At 36.5% G+C, this 18923-nt stretch overlaps 1 protein-coding gene across 1 annotated transcript in view; it reads right to left on the bottom strand.

Annotated features, from left to right (window-relative positions):
• The window catches only part of LOC141507054 (5-hydroxytryptamine receptor 3B-like), a 31370-nt gene extending 14287 nt beyond the window's left edge, over positions 1 to 17083 (bottom strand). Inside the window, exons 1-2 of the mRNA XM_074214381.1 lie at positions 16745 to 17083; positions 6933 to 7093 (exon numbers count right to left, since the gene is read on the bottom strand). Coding sequence (XP_074070482.1) covers positions 6933 to 7093; positions 16745 to 16802 — 219 coding nt within the window. The 5' untranslated portion in view covers positions 16803 to 17083. The remainder of the gene's footprint in view (positions 1 to 6932; positions 7094 to 16744) is intronic.
• Between the last annotated feature and the right edge of the window lie 1840 nt (positions 17084 to 18923).

Raw genomic sequence — 18923 nt, 5'->3', positions numbered from 1 at the left:
GTGACTCTTAGCAAGGATAGAATCAGCTCATGTCTTGGCAGTTGAGATAAGGCCTTTATTAAAGCTCAGACAAGATGAGAAACTCATTGTCATTCCCATCACCTTGGAGATCATGGAATGCCCTTGCATACTTTCCCAAGAAAGCACAAGAATGGAGATTTTAATCCTAGCTCCATTTTGCAATAAAGAGCTCGGTAGCTGAAGAGAATAAGATCTAAATGCTGTAACTATTGTTGAAAGACTTAGTAGTTATGACCTTTGGAGAATTTCAGCTTCAAGGTATTTAAATTCTTAGTCTGTCTCTTGATACATCATATACACAAAAAATGAACTCATTCCATCCATTAAATGTACACGTTGCCCTTTTCCTCTTTTCTCTTTAATTGAAGTTGGAAAAGTTCCTTCATCGAATCAGAGTCACGAGGATGGGAAGAGGAGTTCTTTCACTATGTTGCTTCCTTCTCACGATTATTTTATCCATTAGATTCTTGATTGTCTGCAGTGATGGTGCCTTACTTCATTTCTCTCTTCTTGCCCACTTCTCTGCTCAATTGCTTTTACTTCGAGGATTTTTCCCTAATGCCTGATGGGGGTGGGTAAGCTTCATCTCTCCAAACCCAAAGAACACAATGTCAAAAAAGAGAGTTTGAGGCTAAAACGAAAATCTTTTAGTCAAAGGAAACAAGTTTCTCAATGCCAGCTGGTGAACATAATTGGTTCTCTGGTGGCATTATTCACAGCTCTTCCCCTGCATATCTTTTTTTTCTTTATTTTCAGATACCTTCCATCTTGCTTGTTAAAAGCAAAGGATATTTCAGAGAATTGGAATTCATTAGTCTTCCTAACAGAGGGAGCCTATTTAGATCTAAATTGGTGGTTAGCAAATATACAGATAATTCCTCCACATTCTTATTTATCTTTCCCAGTTCCGGAGACTATAGAAACAGATGCCTCAACGTCTGGCTGGGAGGCTCTAGTCAATGGACTGGAATACAAAGGTATCTGGGATTCGAAATTGACAAAACTCAATAGAAACAAATTGGAACTCTTCACTGTTGAGTAGATTATCTCTATAATCAGATTTCCCTAAGGTACTCATAATACTCAGATATTCTCAAACAAGACTGTAGTCTTTTATATAAACAAAACAGGAGGCACCCCATCACGGTAGAAGTGATGTACAGGGATGAAAGCTGGGCCATGAGTTTCTCATTCCTAACAAAAGTTATCAACAGTTCAGCTGCATCCAACAGTTTCATTGGGAGTGGGCTTGCATGAGCTTAGTCTGCACAGCATCAAAGCTTCTAAAGAAACTTTCAGTAGTACTGACTTTCTGAACCAATAACCTTGGTCTAAACCTTCCAATGGGCAAAGCAGATTTTTCGTTATCAGATAAGCAAATAGATGAAAAAGCACTTCATAAATCTTAAATAGTTATATAAATGAAAGCTACTGCCATTTCAGGATATATGCAGAGTAGCCAAGATGGACATAAATACAGGAAATGGAACTGATACAGCAATTCTTCATTCAATCAATAAGAATCTGTATCTGATCCTGTGTTAAGTGCTGGAGACACTAAGAAAGGCAAAAAATACATTTTCATCAAGAGGCATTAAGATGACTATGACATGATCTTTTTCGTCAAAACAGGGAAATATGTGAAAAGAGCTCTAAAAGTATCAGCAAAATTTTACAGTAGTTCAGATGATAGAGAGATATTTTAATTTGGGTAAGGAAGTATGGACTGGTGGTGACTTTAGAGGAGGTAGCATTTAAGCTATGCTTAGGAAATCACTAATAAGGTCATTGTGGAAATATACTTTTCATGAAAGAGAATAAAATTAAATAAAACTGGCAAGGTAGGTTGAATTCAGACTGTGCAGGACTTTCAGTGTCAGACTGAGGAGTTTTGTCTTGCATCCTAGAGGCCACAAGGCACCACCCAAGGATTTTGATCATGAAAGACCATGGCACAGTCAGACCTGTATCACTGGGTGGTCTTTTGACAGCTCTGTAAAGGATGAATAGGAAAGAGGGGCAAACAGAAGTAATTATTAATTATTATAATAGGTCAAAAAAGAAGTCATAAGAAAATCAGAGTAAAAAAGAATCTTTTTAAGGCTTTTTTTTTGCAAGGCAAACAGGATTAAGTGGCTTGCCCAAGGCCACACAGCTAGGTAATTATTAAGTGTCTGAGACCGGATTTGAACCCAGGTACTCCACTATGCCACCTAGCCGCCCCTAAAAAGAGAATCTTTTAGATAATCTCATCCAACTTTCTTGTTTTATAGATAAGGAAAGAGGCTTAGAGAGGTTAAATGACTTGCCCAAAGTCGCATAAGTAATAAGAGGAAGGGAGAGATAAAGCTAAATACTTTACAAATATTTCATTTGATCCTTACAAATATTGATATTTTAGTTGTTAAGAGTAGGGAAGAAACAAACATTTGTGAAAAGAAAACTGAAAAAATTGGCTGGACTTTCATTAAATGTTAAGGAGAGATATGAGCTATTTGAGGACCTGAGAGAAAACTGCTCTTCAGCTTCTTTCCCAACAGCCAGATTCCCAGCAAAACAGCTGCAGCTCCTGCCTATCAACTTCGACCAGCCCCTGTCAACACCTGTCTTCTGTTTTCTATAAACAGCTCCTCCTATCAACAACCATGCCTTCTGTCCCCAGTTCCATATAAGCTCAGTTTCCTTGCTCCTATCATCATTGGGTCATTTACTATCCTTCCTATATCTTCTCTTTCTTCCCTTCTTCTGGTTTTTTCCATGCCTCAATTCAGGACTTCATCATAAACAGCTAACCACTTCTAACAAAATATAAAACAAAAAAATTCCATCTTTCAGGTGTGACCCCAACAGTCTTTATATAATTTTCCCATAGTCCAAGCCAAAGTTAGTTGATTTATGGTTTATCAATCATAAAACTGAAAGCTCTAAAAATACACACACACACTCTGATGGACCACAATGCAGGCAGCTATCATTAACTCAATCAGGGCAATGTCTTAAAATAGCCCTCTTAGTACATTTATCTTAAGAAGCATTTCTTTCTCTGGTCGAAAAAACGATTCTCAAAATTTTACCTGAGAGACTGTTTCTTTCAAACTGATATTATTATTTTTTCCTTACACAAATATTATTTTTCTGTCCTTTTCAGTAGCCAAAATGTTCTTAAACAAAAAAAGAGTAAGTCTTTAGGTAGAATCACTAAGATTTGGCAACTGATTGACTAGGGGAATAAGGAAGAGAACTGAATCAAAGCTATTTCAGAGGATGCAAACCAGGGTAATTTGGAGGAACACAGTACCCTCAACAGAAATTGAGAAATTTGGAAGACAGAATGATTTATTCAGGAATATATTGACTTTGAGATACTGATGAGAAGAAGGTCACTACATAGCTGGCAATGCAAGACACAGAGCTTGAAAGCATGATGTATACTCTAATTACAGGGGTATGCTTGCTTTGGAACGGGAACAAAAAATATTAAATTTTATTATGAGCATTTATATGTTGAAATCAAGAAACAGTATAAATGCAAGATTTGTTGGAGTCCAAAGTGAAACAGGAACAATTCTACCTTATGCTAGATAGTATGAGACTTAGGAAAAAAGAGTAGAGGAAGTCTCAGTGCCTTAGCTATATAGTTCTAGGACTATACTATATCATTATATAATTCATTTGATGCTTCCTTGACCAAGTTGAATGATGATCCAGTCTGGTCAAGCCCATTAAATAATGCATTGGTAACCCAGGGACAAAATTTCCGAGTAGTATCTCCTTTATATAGTTGAGGAAACATCCCTAGGAGACCAGGACTCCAAATTTACACATAGAAAACTGTCTCAAAGGAGTTTCAATTTAGAGCTTGGTTAACGCTGGGCCTTTCTTAGGGGGTTGTTAACTAGAATTAAATTAAACATCTTTCAGGATTTTTATGTAACCTATTTTGTGCATGAAAAATAAAAGGCTTTAAAAATCTTTTCCCATTTCCTCTTTCTCTATTACTGTAGAGGACAATAGCAATTTCCAGTTCCTCAGGCTCACAACTAAGAAGTCATTCTGGACTCCTCACTATCTCTCACCCTCACCACCACCCATAACTTTGCTCCATCTTTGAATTGGCCCCTTCTCTCCTTTGACACTGACACTGCTCTAGGGCAGGCCTTCATCATCCCACGCTTGAATTATCACAACAGCCTATTTTTGAGTCTGCCTGCTTCAAGTCTCATTTCACTTTCTTTCATCCACTAAAGTGATTTTAACTCATTAGCCTCTAGTGGCTTCCAATCACCTCCAGGATCAATCAATAAATCAATAAACATTTGTTAAAAGACTACTATGTTCCAGATTCTGTGTTCTGCACTAGGGATACCAAAAAAAAGTAAAAGAAAAAAGTTTCTGCCTACAAGGAGCTTACAATCTATTGGAGGAGACCATATGCAAACATTATATGAGAGAGAGAGAGAGAGAGAGAGAGAGAGAGAGAGAGAGAGAGAGAACTAACTATTTAGAGGGAAAAATAGGAAATAACTTCCCAAGGGAAGATGTTATAATTTAAAAGGGAAGTGGAGAAAGATGGGAATTTTAGATGAGACTTAACAGAATACAGGGAGGTCAGCAGTAGAAGTAGAGGAGGAAGGGATAGCCCTGCAACTGAGAGATAGAGTGTCGTGTTTATGGAAAAGCTAGGAGGCCAGTGTCACTTTATTGAAGAATACCTGTTGGGGAGTAAGGTATAAGAAGACTGGAGAAGTAGATGGGGCTAGATTACGGAGAGGGTTTTGAATGTCAAAATGAAACATTTTGAAATTGATGCTGGAAGCAAGGGAACCATTGGAGTTTATTGAGCAGGGGAGTGACATGGTCAGACTTGTACTTTAGGAAAATCACTTTAATGACTGAATAAAAGATGAATTGGAATAAGAAGAGACTTAAGGCAGGCAGACCCACCATTAAGTTCAAGCAGTAATCAAGACAAGAGGTGATAAGTGGGGACAGTTGGATGGGGAAAGAAAGGGGCATGTTCAAGAAATATTTCAGAAATGAAATGAACAGGTCTTGATAACAGATTTGATAAGAGAGGCTAAAAGAATGGGAGGAATTCTGAATAACTCCATTATTGCAAGCCTGAGAGACTGACTGGATGGCAATAAAAAGTGGTAGGGATGAGGATTTAAGGGAAAGATAATGAGTTCTGTTTTAGACATGTTGAATTTAAGATATCTACTTGATATCCTTTACCAAATGTCAAAGAGGGAGTTGGAGATGTGAGATTAAAGGTCAGCAAAAAGGTAGAGAGAGGATAGGATTAAATATAAAATAACTCTGGCATTCAGTTCCCATCATAACCTAGCCCCTAGCTCTTCAGTCTTCTTGTACTTTACTTCTTGTACTTTATTCTCCAGTCCAATGATAATGGCCACACCATCTCCTGGCTCCAATGCCTTTTCTCTGACTGTCCATCATGCCCTGGAATGCTTTTACTCTTCTGCTTGCCTGATCTTCCTGGCTTCCTTTAAATCCCAATTAAAATCCCTTCTTTTGCAAGACCCCTTCCCCAATCCCTTGTAATTCTCATATTTCATTTGTTAATGATTTCCGATTTATCCTGTATATAAGCTTGCTTTGTACATTTTTGTTTATTTCTGCATGCTTTCTCTCCCAATAGATTGCAAGCTCTTTGACAGCAGAGACTACCTTTTGTCTCTTTTTGAATCCCCAATGTTTAGCAGTATCTGATATGCTAAAACTCAATAAATATTTATTTTTGTTTATTATTTATTATTATTATTAATATTGTTTAATTTTTAATGTCACAAAACATGATTTAATTTATTTAAACATGAATGTGGAAATCTGCCTAAAAATTACTTGGACTAAATAACAAGTACAACAGAAAATTTTATCATAACTATTATCTTTTAAAATGTAAGTTCTGCATTGGTTTTCTCATCAGTTTCAATACCAGATCCAATAAATCAAGGCAAGAGTACTTGGCTCAAAGTACAGAGCTTAAAAGCTAACATATAACCATTAAAATATATGTATTCTCTCTCATTTTAAAATGGTATATTTGGCAAAAATCTGCTCTTAAATTAATATGAGACCTGAATTATGAGGACTGTTTCCCTTTATTATCTTGTAATTAGGAAGTCTTCTGTGACTAAAAGCAAACACAAAAAACAAAATTCAGTCATCTCAAAATCAGCTCCACCCAACTTTGGGCAGCATTTTAGGAAGGAGCATCTCTAAACATTGAAACACTATATTCATTTTCTAGACATGGAATATTTTTTTCCTTATTCCTAAAATGCTTAAGCATTGGAAAGAAAGACTGCCTATTACCTTCATAGTTCATATGAATTTTGTGTCTGTCATATTTGTTAAAGCTGGGGCTTGGAATAGGCAAGATAGGCAAACTCATACACAGAGTAAGGGTAGTGGTAAGAAATATTTTTACCTTTTGAAAATATGCATGTTTTTAATCTTAGAAAGTATTGCTTCCATGATAGCTAGGTATTTTATTTTGTGATCATTCATGTCATGAATCATAGGGAAGGCTCAAAGCTTTTGGTGGAACAACTATTGTTATAACACCACTATTTTTTAGAGGTAATGCTGTGTTCATATTTTGATGAGGGAAGTGGGGCATGTATAATTTTCAAATCCTGCTCAAAGATCATAAAATCCAAGTCTGAAAATCTTCTTTGTAAAGTATCTTGAATTTTACTGGTTAATTCTTCCTTCAACATCAATAGGGACTTTGGGAATTTTAATCCAGAATTCCCACTTACATACAGCAATCATAAAACTTTCATCCATTTCAACTGGAACCTTCTTTATTTGGCACCTACTACATTCAGGCAGTATTTATCAGGAGCTAGCATATAAATAAAGGCAAACAAGATAGTCCTTACCACATCCAATACAGCGTGAACCAATAAATCCAGGTAAACAGTTGTGACCTGAGTCCAGTTTTGAACAGGTCTCACTCCCTTGTGATAATTCTGCAGTAGCTTTTGAGTCAAATGGTAAAGGGTAGAATTTCTAGGATGAGGAGTACCTGTGCATAGGATCCCTGAAAAGAAAATCGATGACCATCAGTAAGACATAAGAATGAAAGATAATGGGATACATTCTATGAAAACACAGATACAATGATAAGTAAGAGATGAGAATAGGAGAACCTAGATACAGATGGAGGAGACAATGAAGAATGCAGGTCACTAGTCAGAAATTTTCTGAGTTTTTTAATGGGTTCAAAATTTGATAACACTTAGTAGAGTTGACATTTTTCCTCTAACGACCATTTTTGGCCTAATGTTTATCTATAGTTATTTATTGTAAAACTATAAATTCACTGGCATTTCTCAGTCATTTGGAGTTTTAAGTCTTCTTACGCAAAGTAAGTTGGTGATTTAAATGCCCAGGAGCAAAATTTTATAGCAAAAACAACTGAACCAATTTATCATTTCAGGGGACTCATGGCAAATGTTTCTAGTTTTTTTATAGAAGACTCAGAATTAGTAGTTATTGGAAATAAAATTCCTTCTCACCTTTTCAAGGACATAGGTGAAGACTGGCTATTTATTGATCATTAGCACTATTCTTAGTGACTAAATAAAAAGGGAATCATCTTGGAACTCCAAAAGCTTCTTTTAGTAAAATTAAACTTTTACTTAATTCTTTCTTCTGAATACTAATTTAGCTTAATTGGATTTTTTATTTCATATTCTATGAACCTCCTTCAACAAATTAAAAAAAAAACTACCATGAAGAGGGTTACCATAATTAGGGAGGCAAGTCAATTGAAAATGGAGAGCAAGAAGATATATTTGCTGTCAGTATTCACAAGGAGGGCATTAGCCTTCCTCTGAGGCCATTGGTAGGTACCTTATAAAAGCAAAATTACTCCAACTCTTCAAGCTACTATTTCCTATTCTGTACTATACAGAAAGGGGGTAAATAAGGTAGTCAGTAAGCTTTCACTGTGACATAGGGATGTACTTCCTGGAAATCAGGGTTTTTTTGATTATTGTCCAGTTTTTACATTCATGTCTGAGTCTTCATGATCTCATTTGGGATTTTCATTTAAAGGCTTGCCATTTCCTTTTCCAGCTCATTTTACAGAGGAGGAACTAAGGCAAACAAGGTTAAGTGACTTGCCCAGGGTCATATAGCTAGTAAATATATGAGGTCTTCCTGACCTCAAGCTGAGTCTTTCTGACTTCAAGCCTGGCACTCTCTATCTTCTGTGTCACTTAGTTGCCCTAAGAATCAAGTTACCTCAGTGATTTTCCCTATAAATCTCTGTGCTTTTTAAGTGTCAGCTGGAAAAGTCTTTTTCACTAGACCAGAGCTGTCCAACTTTAAACTATCTTAGGACCACATTAAAAATAAAATAATTATTCAAAGGATGCACACAGAATAAAAAATATATAGTACACTAATATGATAGTTAATTTGTAGTCTTACTTTAGTTAGGTTTGGCAAATGCTACAAAAAGTCATGGTAATTTTAACTTCTGAGAAAGTGCAGGGGCGGCTAGGTGGAGTAGTGGATAAAGCACCGGCCCTGGAGTCAGGAGTACCTGGGTTCAAATCCAGTCTCAGACACTTAATAATTACCTAGCTGTGTGGCCTTGGGCAAGCCACTTAACCTCATTTGCCTTGCCAAAAAAACACCTAAAAAAAAAAAAGAAAGTGCATCATGAATATGACAGTCAAAGGCGCCAAGAACAAAAGCAAACAGAAAACAACAAAGCAACAACATAACAGTATAAAGGTAAGCAAGAGCATAGTCTACATCATACAGATGGAACACATCCCACAGATCAATTGAAAATTCCAATTCTACTAGATTTATAGCAACTACATCCTTGAAGGGCTTCAGACACTTACTGGCTGGGTGAGCCTGGGCATCACATAACCATATTACCCTCAGATCCTCATCTGTAATGAGCTGGCTAAAGGAATTCAGTATCTTTGTCAAGAAAATCCCAAATGAGGTCACAGAGTTGGTCATGATTGAAAAATGACTAAACTGAACCAGAACATCCTTGAAATCACTTTCCCATTCTTTTGAATGTGTCTATGTCAGAAGTTAGCAGAACAAAGGACAGCTAAGGGTTATGGGAGCTTGAGAAGTAAAATTAACACTTTCAATTCTACCAGTTCTATAGGATTTGATAGTGCTTAAAATTAAAGGGGTGGCTCTCAGTTTGTGATACAGCAAAAGGATTCTATATCTATATCCTGGATGATAGTTCCATCAATTCTTTCAGCTATGATAGCATTCCTGTTGCCCTAGCTTGTAATTTCTGTTCCAGTGTGTCAAGAGAATTATGAGCAGACAATGATTTTTGGAGGTCATTTGGGCTGATTAAAACCTCATCTTCGACAAATCCAAGAAGGGTGATTGTTAGTTTGGGAAAGAATGGGCCATCCTGCCCTAGAATGGACCAGTCTTCTGATGGAACAGGGCAGCTCCCTGCTGGTAAATCTGTAAAGGTGGAGTTTCTAGAACTTTGAAGGCATTTCTATCAGAAGCAGAATTTGGGGACTCTGATAGGAAAGATGGATTTTGATAGTCAAAATGAATTCCTATTGAGAACCATTTTAGTCTAGGAAGAGGCAGTACTGATGCAAATATTTCAAAAAGACCTAATTTCTTAAAATACTGTTTAGCAGGGCATCCTATTGCTTGGGGATTTGGAACATAGCATTAAAGGAACATCTATAAAGACAAAAGAAACAGGTTTAATATGAGATTGAGTGGAACTACTGAAGTAATAGAAAAGTTCCAGTCCTATATGTGACTAGTTTGGTGAGTTTAGGATAAAAAACATAGAAGACAGGGGAAACTAGGACTGAATAAGAAGAAAAGAAAATAAGAAGAAAAGTTTGAGACTTATCTCCCAAAACTTCAAGAGAAGGGCAGCTGATCCATAGAAGAGAGTGCTAGATGTGGAAGTATTGAGATATATGATGCAGACTTATAATAGTCTGTGCCAACTCACACTAGGATGGTACTACTAACAACCATTGATTGGGGCCAATGAATAGGGGGGGATAATGTTTTGATTTCTGTTGCTGTGGACCAATTCTCCCTGCATAGATAGAGTAAAATTGGGTTGCTAGCTAGGGAGGTAAAGTGACCTTATGAGGGCTGAATTTAAAGACCTGGGTTTGAATCTTTGACCTGCTACTTCCTGGTTATGTGATGTCAGGCAAGGATTTCAGTGAGTGTGTGTGTGTGTGTGTGTGTGTGTGTGTGTGTGTGTGTGTGTGTGTATGTGTGTGTGTGTGTTAGTGTTATTTCTAAATCATCTACAAGCTTTAAATCCTGTGATTCTGTGATAGAATTGTTAGAATCAGGGAGACAGCCATTGCTTATAGCCTCTCCTCTCCTCTGAATTTGCCTGAGCTAATAAAAGTAGAAATAATCCAGATCTTGGTTGGTATTTCCTAAATTCCTTATACAGTGGCCTTAAATTGAATGTGTTGACAGGAGGAAAAGCCCGGTGAGACTCCACTGTGACTAAGCAGTGTGGCTCTGGGAAATCTACTTAAATTTCCTAGGTGGGTGGTTTTCCCTTCACAATTGTATTTGTATTGTACTGAGTTGTGTATTCCTGTGCAAAGTTGTGAGCAAGGTCATGCTTAAAATTGATTGGGTCTAAAGCCTTGACTATACTAACTGGCTGAACAATGATGATGCTTTCATAATGTTAGCAATAACTTTGTCCTTTTGAATTCTTTCTTACTCTCAGATGTTTCTGTGATAATTACCAGAAAATCCTAGCAATCAGCAATGGTGGGAACCTAAAAATTAGGTAAAATGATTCAACAAATATTTTTAAGTGCCTACTATATACAAAATACTTCTAGATTCTGGTGGAAATAAAAAGCATATTTAAAATATAGTATCTTTGTTTATGGAATTTGAAATCTAATAAGAAAGATAAAATATATGCATATACAATTTTACTAGAGAATACCTAAGTTCTTTAGAGAGATTTTAAGTAAAGTGCTATGTGAGATTTGAGAGATCTAAGAGAGGAAATGGTTCTTACCAACTGGAAGGTATCCTTACTGACATGAAAAGCTTCATGAATAGATGATATTTGGGTTGATCTTTTAAGGATGACTAGGACAACTAGGTAGCAGATAGAGCATATGAGCTCTGGAGTCAGGAAAACTCCTCAAATCTGACCAAACAATACTTGAAGGCAAACCCTGTTTGCCTTAGTTTTCTCATCTGTAAAATGAGCTGGTGATCTTTGCCAAGAAAACCCCAAATGGTATCACAAGAAGTTAGAGATGAAAAATGACCCAACAAAAGGAATTCAACAGATAAAGAAGAAAAGTAGGGGCAGCTAGGTGGTGCACTGGATAGAGCACCGGCCCTGGAGTCAGGAGTACCTGAGTTCAAATCCAGCCTTAGACACTTAATAATTGCCTAGCTGTGTGACCTTGGGCAAGTCACTTAACCCCATTGCCCTACCAAAAAAAGTAAGCACATTCCAAATGTAAAGAACAGCAAGAGTGAAAGCATAAAAGTTCAAGAATGTTTCAGGGACCAAAAAAGACTGATTTGAGTGGAGTACAGAATGCATGACCAGGTAACACATGGCATGAGGCAAGACTGGAAAAATAGGGAGCACTAGACTAAACCTCTTAGAATTCATTATTTCTTTCAATTCTCAACTCAAGTACCACTTTCTACAAGAAGACTTTCTTGATCCCTCAGTGCTAGCAAGGTACAATGCTAGGCCCTGAAGATCCATGACAAAAATGAAATAGTCCCTGGTTTCAAGGAGTTTACATCTAATCAGAAGAGATAACATACACATAATGTGTATACATACATGTATACACATGTGCATATATGTGTGTGCATGTGTGTGTGAAGGTAAACTGAATCACTTCCATTTAAATTGTCTTAGGAAGATTCTGAAGATCACCTGGCAGGAGAAGATAGCAGACATCGAGGTCCTTTCTTGAACTAAACTGCTAAATGTTTCTACAGAGAGTACAACTATGATGGGTTGGCCATATATATGCTTGCCAAAAAGACTATTTGGGGGAGAACTCACACAGAGCAAGTGCAAAGGTCAGAAAAAGTGATACAAAGATATTATCCAGGTCCCTCTTAAGTTCTTTGGAATTGATTGCATGAGATGAGAGACACTGGTCCAGGACCACCCAATGTAGGTGCTGTGCTCTGTAAGCAAGGAAGAGTGGAAGCAGCTCAAAGGAAACAGGAGATGCACAAGCTTAGAGTAACCACTCCAATGTATTCACATGGACTATTTGTGCCCGACCTGTGGTAGAGCATTCTGAGCTCATATTAACCTGATCAGCCACAACTGACACACTGTAACTTGTCCCCAACATAATGAAGCTGTTTTGTCTTCTTTGATAATGGACAGGAACCATATACGTACATGGATGTGAAATACATACAAGATAATTTGGAGAGAAAGAGAGGGCACTAGCAACTGGGGGAACTGGGAGAAGGCTTCATGCCAATGGTGTCTCTAGATAAGTTTTGCAGTAAATAAGAGATTTTTAAGAGGTAGAGGTAAACAGTGAGTGATTTGAGGCATTTTGCCCATCTGTGCAAAAACATGGAAATGAGGGAAAGAACAATTTTTTCCTCGATAATATTTTTGAATATTAAAATATGGGGAAGAGGGAAATGTATAAGACTAGAATGGTTTGTGAAAGAGTTTAAAGCCAAACAGAGGGGTTTCTATGTGATACTTAGATGCAATAAGGAACCAATGGAGTTTATTGAGTACAGGACTGATTTGCTTAAATTTGCATTTTTGGAATATCATTCTAAGGAATGGTAAGAGACTTGAGGCAGGGAAATCAATTAGGAGAATATTGGAATAGTTCAGAGATGATAAGGAGCTGAAGTATAATGGTAATAGTATAAGTGGAGAAAAGGTGGTAGATTTTCATGATGGTATGGAGATAGAAATGAACACAATGTGGTCATTAGTTGAATATATGGGGACAGAAGGATAGGATTGGGGAAAATTAAGAGTGCCCCATAGAACAAAAGGTAATTGAGGGCAAGGACTGTTATCTTTGTATCTCAGATCCCAGCACAATGTCTGCTACCATACACATATACACACATGTATTTGCATGTACATGTGGATGGATGGAGGTTTGTGTGCATATGTATATGTGTAACAGGCAATTAATGTATATGTTTAACAGGCAATTAATAAATAACTGTTGATTGAGAAAATCAATAAACACCTGAATAAGGTTGAATAAATATGATTTTTGTTTCATAGTCTTCTACTCAAAAAATCTTATCTCTTCTGACTCATTAAAAAATGCACTTATCAGAAAATACAATCTTTGTTTTGAGAAAATTCTCTCTGCTTGCAGAGGAAAAAATGGTTTCCTATGTGCCAGGAATCTTGATTCAGGGAAGAACTGGAAGGGCAATAATTTGGGGGGTGGGGGATGGGAAACAAGAGAAATGAGCATCAACAATTGTAAGTGACAAATTTGTGAATGCTTTCTCTGAATTGCAGAAAGATATTTTGTTCACAAGCTTTGCTAACCCTTGGGGAACTTGCAGCTTCGCTAAGTCATTGGACTGAAGCAAATTGCACACCTCCTGCCAAAGTGCGTGAGTGAAATCTAATCTGGAGTGTCCTGGGCATGCATTCGCCTGGGCTCTCAGTGGTTTTGATGGTTATTTTGATGAGCTGCTGAAGGTATGAGGGATCCAGCAGGAAACTGTAAATGAGATATCTTCTCCCTGTGCGACAATCCTGTTTATACCCATTTCTTTATGAATGATGTCATGTCACTTGCCGCCACAGGCAGCAATTTCTATGATTTATCAATGTCACTGTGACCAAAATGCTAACAAAATTGTGCAGGAGGTATACTTCCAGACTTATTGTGGTCAGTAGAATATTCACCTTCATTATCATCAGAGTTAGGAATCTAATGAGTGCTTTATTTTCTAACTATGCTCCCAAGAAGATGATAAAAAGTAGCAGCATATATTCCACTGTACAGACAGGGGTGGGAAAAGATGAGAATGATTGGGAGTGGGGGGAAGAGGGTGAGACTAAATTTGAGTATCATTTTCAGGGTCATTTTGAACAGTGATTTTCAAAATGAACAGTATATCTGGCCAGGAAATATATTCGTGGATAAGACTACTTGATAGGATTTTTTAAATGACAATATGGCAGTGGTAAGGAATCAGGATTTCCTACGAGGTTGGTCTGATGTTCTCTCTTCTAGTTTGGCAATGGATAGCCCACCTTTTGCTTCACTAGTGAGGTCCAAATTCAAGTTTCAGATAGGGGAAATACTAAAGGGAGTATGTTAGTATAAGGGACATAGTTAAAGACTGAAAGGGGAGATAGTCCTGGGGAATGAATGAGTCAGCCCATTTCCCCCAATACCATTATTTTTCTTGGGCATATTCCAAATATTCTGGGTCTGAATTGAGTAGGATACATTTTTCCTAAAACCTGGCAAAAATATCTGTATGAATTTCCAGAGATAAAGGTAGAAACACAAAAGTGCTTTTAGAAAGAAGAAAAGAAGGCAATAGTAAAAAGAAACTGGAACTAGCAACAAAGAAGAAAAAAATTATGGAAGAAAGGTAATGAACAATTGAATTGTTTTTGTGTTCTAGGGGAGAAGACTATTTTTTCAAAGAAGAAATAATAATTACAGTTCTACTATGAATGCGAATTTGCCTGAGGAGAAAGATCAATTACAAGAAAGAGATTAAGAATTTAAGTGACCATTAATTAACAGTAAATTATGCCCCCATGAAAGCCAATGTGACATTCCCACAAGTACTAAATGACTCAGAGATCAGAGATATTTCAACATTGATAGATGCCATCAAGAACAAATCTAAGAATAATTCTTGGCCCAATTGTCTTCTTGAATATTAATTTTTTAACTTGTATATTTCATTTGTCTACAGGGAAGACTCTCCTGGAAGTAAAATCTGTGAAGGAAAGAATTTTGAAGTACTTTTAAGTACAGGAGGGTACCAAAAATGAAAGAGAAAGAAAATGAAATTATGTCTTCATTATCTTTGTTTTGATGAATGGGCACAGCTTCATGATAAGGCACAGTTAATTCCCTTGCAATGTTTTGCCCTTACCCCTAGGTGTAGTGTCTCTTGCACCCACCATTTGAGTGTGGTTTCTTTAGTACTAGAATGAAACTGGGTCTGAGAATTGGTAGGAAATAGATCCCAAGGATGAAACTGAAGCTTGAGCAGGATAAAGAAGAGTTTATTGGAAATATATATGAGTGATGCTTAAAATATTCATGATAGCATTAAAAAGCAGAAAGCATTATTGGAGTTTAAGAATTAACCTTATATTTTCACAGCATAGTAAGTACTCACTGGTAATTTGTTCAAACCTTTTGCATTTACAGACCATCTTTGATAACCCAACAAAATTCCAAAGGAGTTCTATTACTGTAACAAAAGAAATATCTGAGCCCAATTTTTTTCTGGAATCATTGTGAAATACTTTCTATTCTGTGTTTAAATTACCCATGAAGCAAATCCTCCAAAATCAGAGAAGTAGGAAAAGATTCCTTTTTTAAAAGTTTTTCTAACTTTAATATATATTTTTTCAGAATACAAAACTTCATTCTGTCAGCTTCTACAAGTTTGTGGTTATAGGTTCATAGTTGTAATCTGCTGTGCATCTTCTTTTTGGCATTTACACTTCAAATCTGCCTATGCTTCCTTTGTTTTTTATGCTTTAAAATTTCTACTATTTTAAATTCAACCTTCCTGAATTTCTTACATTACCTTTGGGAGCAGTAGGTCTCTATTATTTTCTTCCATCTACCTTATGAGTCATCACTTAAGTATCTGGCAACCCACACTATTTCCACAGAATTTTTGAATTTATAAAATGTTCATCAGTTCCTTATCAAGACTTCTAGGATTCCCATACCTCAACTGGGAAAACAATAAAATGAACATTGGTGCCTCTAGGTGACAACATGAGGAGTCAAGAGAATTTTCCTTAATTCATTAAAATGCATTAGCTCAAAAGTATTGCTAATGTTAAAATAGAAACAACAGCATGAGAAAAAAGTACTATCATGATGGGTAACTTATTTTTTTAAGCTAGAGAAATCTTGATGTCAGATTATCTAGATTCAGTGACCCACCTGCATTAGAATAATGCCCAGAACTGTGCTCTATAAAGCTTCAGATAACAAAAGCTGTAGTAACAAAAGAATATTCAACTGAGGACATGGTATACTTCTGGAAAACATTTATAGGGCTTCTAAAGGCACAACAATTAAGAAGGGTAAGGATATTTGTTGGTTTTTGTTTTTACTCGAATGCAGAAAAGAATTTAAAAATAGAATATACCCAAAAGCTATCTATGAGAATAACTGCAAATAGGACTTGATTTTTTAGAAAAGCAGTCACTAATTAAATCATTAAAACAATACACTTTAGATTCTTTTTCTCATCTATAATGGGTATAAAAGCATATATCTATGGGTATCTAATTAAAACTGCACATCCTAAATGAATGATTGGTCTCTATATATCTTCTCAGTGCTGGCATTTTACAGATGGCTAATGAAACGAGCAATCAGGAGAGCGTGTACAGAATAGTGTATAAAATGACAACTCATGATTTCTAAAGACTTGACACACATTAACCATTAAAGTCACTTACCTGAAACTGCCACCAAGACAAGTGACAACAGCACTGCCATCACCCCCTGCCTAAGCATTCAACGGATGGTCCTCAAGAAGCCAATGGAAGCATTGTTTATCAGCTAGCTGAAGGATGTGACACAGAGCCTTTCCTTCCTAAGGAGGCTTCTCTGTGCTCTGTTCTGCTCTGTTCCTTTTTCCTATGGTGCCTGCTTTTTGTCTAGGCTGTTATAATCACTAAATGTGACCAAAGGCCAACATAACTCTCACTTGAATATTTTGGAACTAATGCCAGTGCCACCGCCTTCTCTTCCCTCCATGGTTTCTCCTTGGGGATCTGATCACAGGCAAGATTTTAATTTCTCTGACATAGGATAGCTAAGTGAATAATGGAATCTAAGGGGAGCCCCTAAGGAAAGGAAATTCTATTCTAATAGGATTTCCTGTAGTGCTTTTACCTTAGGCTATGCTGTTGCTGACATACAAAAGGCTGATCCCATTAATAATTAAGATCCAAATAGCTATTCCAAATCAGACTTAGGCAGTAACATCTTCAGCATTTGACAATAGTTACTGGGCTCTTGAATTACTCAGACTAATGGATATCTGTTATTGTTTAATGAAGAACAAATGCTAACAATGCACTGGGAAAAAACCCCACTATCTGCTTTTTGTCTTTCCTGCATCCTTTTCATTAAAAGGCATTGACTTTTGCAAATGGGAATACTTCTTAAATTTTCACTTGCCACAATTCAGAAGATATGAGATGATAATAAGCTAACTGAATGAGGACCAAGAAGAGATTGAAATGATTTTTCATTTTTCTCATTTTAATGAATGGACACAGGAATTCAAAATCTTTGGATTGTTGAAGAAAACTAGAACTTCTGGTTGACATCTGAAAATAAGGAAAACTAAGGGTAGACAATAGACTTACTCTTTCCTTGTTTCTCTAATTTAGCTCTATGAATGTCTACTTAATTATCATACTACCCAGATTTAGAAATTTTGTTAATTCTAGATTCATGAATCCCAGCCCATGTCAGTCCCAACTATCCCATGAAAAAGCCTCTACTGCTTAGGGTAACTTTATACCATCACTACCCACTATTAAGGGTTTCCTGGCACAAAGATCCCTGAATTCATCTCTAAGGTTCTTTCCTCAATACTTTTTTTGCAATGTACCTTCCTCTCTCACACCCACTTAAGCATAACATGCTCAGTCATTTTGAATGCAATGAGAGGGAATTTTATTTCAGTGAGGAAGAATCTTGGTAAGATTCTATGTAGAATAAGTAAGTTATAGGTATACAGGCATCAAGTTTTTAATAGGTATTTCAGTTATCTTTCCTTATATTTCAAAGCTGGGTACTCAGTTCCTCATCAGAGCAATTAAGCAACAAAGTCCTTTCTGCTTGGATTTCAAATCTACCACATCCATGGGATCATGGATCAAATAAGGCTCAGCTAGGGTAAATGACTTGCTCAAGGTCACACAGATAGTGAATGACTGAACTATTATTCAAGTGCTGCTTGGACTGTATCACATTCTTACACAAATCAGAGGAGATTATTTTCCTAAACTCTAGCTCAATAGTTTCCTTGGACTGAAGCTATTTAATTTCCTTGCGCTAATCACACCCTTCCTGGGTAGTTAACTCCCTTGAGCTATTTCTTTGAAAGATTTCTCCAACTGACTGTTTTAAAATGACCTAAGTAAAAAGCAATGAAATTCCAATCTAATTTTACCTGGCTACTTCAAACAATGCTATGGACTGTCTCATCATTTTACCTCAGTGTGGTTTTAAAATTCTTACTTTTTCTAAAACCTAGAGTTCTGTCAAACTTTGTTCTTACATCATCATCTGGGGTTTCCAGTTTTCTAGCCTCCATACAGTCTGGTGAGTTAATCACCAATCTAGACATTTACTTACTGATTTATTTTTCTTCCATCTAAATATTGATATATCTAAAATCTAATAGTACTTATACTTGTCTCCACAGAAGTTTTACTACAATGTCTTATCATTCATCAGTCAACAAACAAGGATTTATCAAATGTCTATCTTATTCTAAGAATTGTTTTAAATGTTAGGGATTCAAAGAAAAGCCAAAAGAAAATCATTCCTTGCCCTTATGAAACTTACACATTAATGGAAAAGTCAGAATAGAAATAAGAAGGTATATGTAAGATTCAT

Source organism: Macrotis lagotis, chromosome 1 (assembly GCF_037893015.1).
Source record: "Macrotis lagotis isolate mMagLag1 chromosome 1, bilby.v1.9.chrom.fasta, whole genome shotgun sequence".
Lineage (NCBI taxonomy): Eukaryota > Metazoa > Chordata > Mammalia > Peramelemorphia > Peramelidae > Macrotis > Macrotis lagotis.
The sequence above is the reverse complement of the archived record's forward strand: the minus strand, read 5'-3'. Positions and strand labels throughout refer to the sequence as shown.